The sequence below is a fragment of the Epargyreus clarus genome, unplaced genomic scaffold, assembly GCF_041222505.1.
Source record: "Epargyreus clarus isolate Ecla_fem2 unplaced genomic scaffold, WU_Ecla_fem_2.2 ptg000036l, whole genome shotgun sequence".
Lineage (NCBI taxonomy): Eukaryota > Metazoa > Arthropoda > Insecta > Lepidoptera > Hesperiidae > Epargyreus > Epargyreus clarus.
Window position 1 is genome coordinate 3,926,918 of NW_027332241.1, and position 8,465 is coordinate 3,935,382.

The window sequence follows — 8,465 nt, forward strand, 5'->3', positions numbered from 1 at the left end:
GTTCATAGGGTAAATAATCAATGTTAATAACTATCAATACTAAGATCGTGCTTAGACCAATCAAAAGAATTTGTAGGTTCCAAAATCAGGTTCTCAATTCTAGAAATTGCAATTTCTTGATTACGATACCTGAAGAATGTGATGTAATTATTTCTTGCTTGAAACAAACTTGTAAGCTGTAAGATAATTTTTAGTAAACAAAAACTTCATTTTCCTACACTACTTACCTACTTCAATATTAGCTGAACGCGTATCGATATGATATTAAAAAATATAAAACAGAACTATCGATATCTACGTCACATCACTTTTACGCGTAGATTCATACCTAATAACTACACAAAGCGCTTAACTAACAAATTCAACTCATTTATTCGCAATAATTAATTAGAAAGTCACTTACTCAGGGGGGACAAGTCCGAAATCATAGGATCCATTTTCGAAAATAATATCCGTGCACACAAAAACAAGTTTTTTTCACTTTAAATGGATGTTTTAACCTGTCACCCATTTCTCTAACACTTTGAAAGTCCACAAACGCATCTAGTACACAGAAACATAACAGAATTGATTGTTCGATCAGAGTGTCACCGAGCACGCATTTTCCGTATTATATTTTGTGTCGCGATTTGATCGTCGATCGTCAGTGCGCCTGTTTCATTCACCCAACGCAATACTTATAACACGGCTTACGGATAAGTCCACACACAAAACCATGAATTTAACACTATCCGCGTTTAATATTGGCTTTGATCTACAAATAACAGATGGGTTTTTGTGTTCAAACACGAAGATATCACGAATTGTTCGACTAAACGCGCACGACTTAAAAACAACGTCACGGCGACAACAGGTTTGTGTCATTTTGTTTTTTCTCACTCAACGCACCACGTGATCGATTCCGTGCACGTGGTTCGGCGTGTTGCCGCTAGATGGCGTTGTGTGTAGCGTTTACTTGATCACTCGTGGTAGCAAAATTACAAGTTAAAATCTATGCGTGATATTAATAAGTAATAATTATCTATCTAATGTATTTCTTACCAAAGATCGACATTTGATAATTTCCTCATAATAGATATTGTCAAATTTTGGTCCTTGGTCAATAAAAAAATGATAGATTGAATATTAATAATAGGCGATCATGTAAAAACTCAAAAAATAAAGAGGAAATAATAACTTTTCTAAAATGTTTACAATTTCAACAGAATTTACTACTCTTTACAAAAAAAATAGCTACCATTTATTTACCGAATCAAAAAAATTACAAATTGAATGAGATTTTTTTTCACGCAAACGTCAATTTGTTTTGTAAAACCAAGAAAAGGTATGTTATCGTCGTTAATAAGAAGCTTGGATATTAACGATATCACATTTTTATAACGTTACATTAAAGTAATAAGTGACTCATTTGATACTACAGTTTAAAAACAGATGCGGGTAGGTGAAGTGGGGACGACACCTTGGCGGCGCTCGAATTAACAGAGAGCGACATTCTGGTCGGAGACTTCAGCAAGAGCAGTCGAATAACGGAGATACTTGTGTAGTTATAATACTTCTAATCACTAGTGTGAACTTACTTACGTATAATTGTTATATCGTTACTCTGTACCGTTTATGTGACTATATTATTACATGACTTCAAGACCTACAAGATGAGTTTGATTTCATCAGAAGTGTACAAGAACCAGCTCACAATCATGGACGGCGATTCGTAAGTACGAACATACTTGACACAGGAATAAAAACCGTGAGTTAAAACATTATTATGTCATATGTGAATTCATCTTGGTAGAATAAGTAAAAATGGGGGTAGATAAATGTCGTTGATGTAAGGGAAAACTCATTTGAATTAAGAAAATGGATAGATTGAGACTAGTAATTCAATGAAATGTTAATACCCTCTGAAAATGATATACTTAAATTTTGTGAACAAACTTTACTCTTATCAAATTACTTGTTAACATTGTAAACTGAGGTGTTTACTTCAAAATAAGTGCATTTTCTGTGAAGAAGTGTCTAAAAGTAATTTTGCAAGGCAGTTCTTGTGGTAAATCTGTCCATTTGGTTAAATTCTGTGGTGTAAAAAGTAAATCCTAATTGTTCTAAAGTTACACCTACTTTGAAATATATAGAAATACACGTACTTATGAAAATATTTTAAGGATCTTTAATCTTAAATGTCAGGCTTTATAGATATGGGAACCTAATGGTTGTTAATATAGGCTAATGTACGCCAGAAATTGCATACAGGTTAGATTTGAATTTATTTTTGATAACTTTTAATGTTTCAAACGGGGTTTACGTATATGCGTTTGTTTTTATTGTATGGAAGGGACTATGCGGTAGCAACAAACGCAGTTACAGAGTACAGTATACCTACTTGATATAAGTGACACGTTTATTAAGTTGCAAAATTTTGATTATTCATAATTGTACAGAAATGTATAATATCTACGTGGTACATATTTAACTGCCTGCAAAAAGTATCACGACCACGGTATTGAGTGGCTGAGTGTACCCAGGAGGGAAATGGTAAATGAGTTTAAGGTTTATTGTTTTTTTTTTTTGGATATTAATTGACTATATTTAAAAATAAACTTGCATTCACATCTACATTGTTCACATTTTCATTTTATAAATCAATGAAAGTTTCCTTTTGATTTCATATACTTGATACGTAATTGTTATGAAAGAAGCATACGTACGTTGCCAAATTTAGATTTCCATCAATTCTAAGCGAATTCACGCAGTACTGTGTACTACTGTGTTTTGACTCCCATAAAGTATAAATGCACATTAGTTAATGATCTATAAGAAAACTGAGAAACTTATGCGCAGCGGTCTTTGGAATATTATATATAAAAATATCTCTCTTATCTCCCATTCTACTTCAGACTGACTCACTTATACATAATATTAAATGTCTGTTTTAAATTTAGTATGCAACGTTTCGTTTTGTATTAATATTTCTTTACATCTCGTAATTTTAAATCTTTAAATTTCAATTTGAATTTGACACATTACACGTCCTTTTGGTTTGAAAATTGGGCACTATCAAATACTGGTAAATGAAGTTTGTACCTTAAACGTTGAGACGCTTAGACTATCGATATTATTAATTATGTGAGCCATTTACGAAATGATAAACGGGATCCACTTTGTATGGGATTGAGAATAAATTATTTTAAGTAAAATAATAATAATAATAATAATAAATTGATGCTTTTATAACTTGAGCTTAGTTCTATTTACAAGTTACAGCAATTAAGTTATTATACGTATTAAGTGAGAAACGGTCACTGAAGCCTACATAAATTTAGATAGTCTCTTGTATACCATATTTAAAATGAGTCTTGCCTGCGACTTTGTTCATGTGGAGTCAGAATATAATTTGAATTGCATTTTTAAAACGAGTCTTGCCTGCGACTTTGTTCATGTGGATTCAAAATATAATTTGAATTGCATTTTTAAAACGAGTCTTGCCTGCGACTTTGTTCATGTGGATTCAAAATATAATTTGAATTATACAATGCCCTCTGTCAAGATCACGGAGTACGTTAGTAATTTGGAATTGTCCATTACCTGGTCATGTAATGTTTTTTAAAAAAAAAATGTATACTTTTGACATCGACTTCGTAGTTTTGGTTTTAATGCATTTTCAAATATACAAACCGACAGACAATTTTTCTTTTTCAAATATATTCGATGTAAACACGTGAAGATTTCATTCTTATTATATGTATATCATAGCCAAATGAATAATAATGTAATCAAATAAAAGCATAGGTACATTTCGATGGGATTTTCTTATACAATAATTTACTTTTCATATAAATTTCATACGGTTCACAATTGCGTCATGTCTAGGTTTTCTCTATAGAAACATCGAGCATCTCCTTGAGAGTGTTGGTTGTAAATGATACATATTATATTAATATAATCTATATAGATATTACGCACTAATATAATTTTTATTACAAACTATATAAAAGTCAGGTGAAGCCGAGGCGTTTGAAATATATATAATAAATATGAATTGTTCGGTAATAAGGTGTATCATAAGATAGTTTGACTAACTGTTTGTTTGGCTGGCTGGTATAAAATCATGATCAACTTTAATAGACCTTTTTCAGGTCATAGAAATTTTAGGTTGTGATTGATAAGGAGCCACATGTTATGTAAAACAGTTATAGTTTTAAATCTGACGATCGTGATGAGACAAAATTAGAATCGGACAAGATTATTAAAATCATGTCATGTCATAGGTATTTCAAAATTTTTAAATAAATCTGACCGTTCAAAGTAGGTAAAAATCGAATTCAAATATTCCGTTACATACATACAGGTCAAGTTAATAAAAGCGTGGCAAAAATAAAAGCGTGTTTAAAAAAAATCTTTTATCAGTTGTAGACACAAATATGTATAGTTAAATAATGGCCGGTTTCTGAAGTCATTTTTCTTGGTAGGTAGTTTACGAGTGTGTATTCAATAACACTATCCGTTTGATAACTACCTACGGGAAAAAAAAATCCGCTTCCGAGGAACTCAATGTAAGACAAGGTCTGTTTAAACTCCGTTTAGATTAACGGACCATTTTAATGTGTTTATTCTTTCCATAACATTATTTGATTTTTTTTTAAAAACGACGTTTGCGTAAAGTCTAGCAAATCTTCCTTAGTATAATGCATAACTTTTACAGTAAAATAGCCCAAACTAAAACTTCCTTATGGGAATCTTAATTTAAAACTTTTGGTGAAAAAAAAAAAAAAAAAAAAAAAAAGTTAAGTAGTTAAGCCATACACAATTGACAAGTATGTCGCTGACGTGAACGCATGGGTCCTTTGCTTTGTTAATTAAATTTTGAAATTCATGTAATAGTATGTATTATTATAACTGAATATAAATTCAATTTAATGTAATGAAATTTCTTTCTGACTTTCAAAAGTGGGTTATGTGGCCCTACTTTGAAAGAAATAATTTGAATCTGTGATAAATAACGTAAAAAAATTGGGTTCATACAACTTATACGTGTTATATTGTGTGAAATTCATGGTTAGTTTACCATTATTTAGTCTTTAACTTTGATATCATTCATTTCAAATATTCACGATATATTATTATTTTGATACTGCTTCATCAGTTGATAAAAGACGTACATTGGAAAGGCAACTATTTGTATAAAATAACATTGTAATAATTAAAAGAAGTACTAAGTAGTAATAAAATAATTTTATAATAGTATTTTGAGTCGCACAGATTCATTTAGTGGCCAACTATAGATCTATCTATCTATCAGTATAACAGTTATTGAACAGGTTGTTGAGCATTCCGAAATGGACTAATAAGATAAACGTCGTTATTCTGATGCGTAACTTTATCGAATCAATAGTTGTTGGAGATTTAACTATTGGACTTAGAATCCAGACATAAGTAAAGTGGGCAGCTAGATGTTGTCATTACTGTAGGTGTAGGAAACTTTTTTTAGTTTGATTTTTATTTATCTGTAGTTAAGATGGATTAGTGCAGATGCCTCGAGCAGTGTAATGTTCGCGGGTGTCTCTTGGTGATGCATATGGTTGGGTGTATGTATGTATGTATGTTGGGTGGATGTATTACATTGAGTGAATATTGCATTTTTAGAGTAAATTTGAGTTGAGCACTGGCCGAATGTTATCGTAAACAAGGTATAAAAACTGCGGTGATACATGACTAGAGTGATCCTATATGAACATCACCTAGTTTAAACCGTGTGTTTTATTATTTAACAATGGTCTAATGCATTCGCTTCAATACCTGTCGCGCATATGACATTTATGTAAAGAGTCCTTATGAACTATGCCTGCAACAGAAATCCGTGGTGAACACTGTTGGGGCAGATTTATAACCTAGGTAATACACAACTAGTGTGATCCTATATGAACATCACCTAGTTTAAGCCTTGGTTCGGATCAACAGTTCGGGCTTTTTACATGCGAGTCGGTATTGCAAGAAAATGCGTAGAGTTTAAGCCATGTTTTTGATAAACAGTTCGGGCCTCTTACGTGCGAGTCGGTATTACAAGAAAATGTGTAACTCTTCTGGACTTAGGCATTAAACAACTGGTTTTCTTTTGCAGCTCTTGCATCAGACCATACACGATCGAGGACGAACGTGTGAGCAGGACGGCCGAATGTTATCGTCGTTAATAAGAAGCTTGGATATTAACGATATCACATTTTTATAACGTTACATTAAAGTAATAAGTGACTCATTTGATACTACAGTTTAAAAACAGATGCGGGTAGGTGAAGTGGGGACGACACCTTGGCGGCGCTCGAATTAACAGAGAGCGACATTCTGGTCGGAGACTTCAGCAAGAGCAGTCGAATAACGGAGATACTTGTGTAGTTATAATACTTCTAATCACTAGTGTGAACTTACTTACGTATAATTGTTATATCGTTACTCTGTACCGTTTATGTGACTATATTATTACATGACTTCAAGACCTACAAGATGAGTTTGATTTCAGGTACTTAACCTAATTAAATTTATTAATTTTAATGAAATTTGTTTACCAAACTATTCAGATAAAAAGGTTATTTTACGCTAGACCGCCAAACGTATTTTATCAATCATGAGATCAAATAATGATTAGTCTCTTAAAAATTCTAAGTACGCTACAGTTTACGACAAAACTAAATTGGAACGTCTAATTTTTTTTATAATAAAGGAGTAGCAGACGAGCATGCAGTCCACCTGATGATATGTGGTTTCTGCCGCCCATGGACGTCTGTAATCAACCTCAGATAGGATTAGATAGTCCTACCTGAGGTCGGCCACAGATGCGCCGCTACCCCTGAGGATTAAGCTGGAACGCCTCAAAAAAGTATGTCTCCCTTACCACACCTTTCTAAACGGAACACAGCAGTGCCTGTCACTGCTGTTTTTAGGCAAAACTAAGTGTGGCGGTGCTGCGTCCAGAGTCGAACCACAGAGGATTATATCACCCTTAAAAACGTACAACTTTGAAGGTGGTAGAACCCTTTGTGGTTCGACTGCGACCGCACCACCGCCACACCTATATCTGCTTTATAAAAGCATCGGTAAGCGCTGCTGTGTTCTGGTTTGAAGGGTGTGGTAAGGGAGACAGACTTTTCCGAGGCGTTCCAGCTTAGTCCTCAGGGGTAGCGGTGCATCTGTGGCCGACCTCAGGTAGGGATATATAATCCTATCTGAGGTTGATTACAGATGTCCATGGGCGGCAGTAGCCACTTACCATCAGGTGGACTGCATGCTCGTCTGCTATTCCTATATTACAAGAAAAACGTACAATACAATACGCTATCGTATTCCATAAATCAAGGTTATGTGTAAAACCAGCGAAAAAGCAATTAAATTTCTGTCTTACGTAATTCCCTTTGTGTAATCAACCATAAAATATTTTAATGGCTATGTGAATTCCATTATTTTACGTTAACCCTATCGTATAACCATTGTTATCCTACTTCTAGGATATCTCCTCTCTGTCCCTGTAATTTCCGGACAAGAATAGGGCTACGGTATCCTGTGCCTGTCGTAAGAGGCGACAAAAAGGGGGTTTCCGGGTTTGCGGGCGGTAAGAGTGGGAGCTCGAACAGTCCAGTAAGCAACCCCGGGAAGGATGGCGGTATGTTAGTCGCATCCCGTCGTAAACACCAGATGGTATGGGATGAGCGAAAAGTGCAGGGCAGGGCAGAGCCCTATCGGGGCATTGCGCTTCCCCGGAGGACTCCGGTTGTGTTTCGTCGGAGATCCCAGAGTTCTCCAACAAGTGTTGACGACGTATATATTTCGATGGCCGCTATAACAACAAATACCAAAAATAAAAAAATCTTGAAATTAAGTGGAGGTCGCCATACAAGTAACCGCTTATTTCCAACGTTTTTCGCTTTATCTATTAAACCATAATAAAAAGATACTAAAAATAAAAACAAATTAAAAATCTGTGGTACGGAACCCTCCATGTTCGAGTTCGACTCGCCCTTAGCCAATTATTAAAAAAATCTCAGGGGTGCAGGCATCTTCTCGATGTTTATCTTCACCAACAAGTATTAATTTCTATTACCTGCGCATATTTTGAAAAATTACAGGTGCCTGGAATTTGAACCTCGGACTTCCTGACTGAGTGGCTGAGTTTCAACAATTACGCTATCACTACTTACTATTGATATTTTTGTTGTTATTTAATTATATACAATAAATTAATGAAAGAATACTTATATTATAATGATTTTTTCATGTGTGTGCGGCAAAATTCAAAACTATAAGATTAAGTAATAAAATAAATAAAGCTTGTAAAAATGCTTTTCATTTACGTTACATGTCATCATCTACCCATCACTGTCCCACTGCTAGGCACTGGTCTCCTCTCAGAATGAGAAGGATTAGGCCATAGTCCACCGCGCTGGCCAAGTGCGAATTGGTAGACTTCACATGCTTTTGAA

The 8,465-nt window shown here is 34.2% G+C and overlaps 1 protein-coding gene across 1 annotated transcript in view; it reads right to left on the reverse strand.

Annotated features, from left to right (window-relative positions):
- The window catches only part of LOC140756849 (uncharacterized), a 75,807-nt gene extending 74,972 nt beyond the window's left edge, over positions 1–835 (reverse strand). Inside the window, exon 1 of the mRNA XM_073092381.1 lies at positions 404–835. Within this exon, the coding sequence (XP_072948482.1) occupies positions 404–437 (34 nt within the window). The 5' untranslated portion in view covers positions 438–835. The remainder of the gene's footprint in view (positions 1–403) is intronic.
- Between the last annotated feature and the right edge of the window lie 7,630 nt (positions 836–8,465).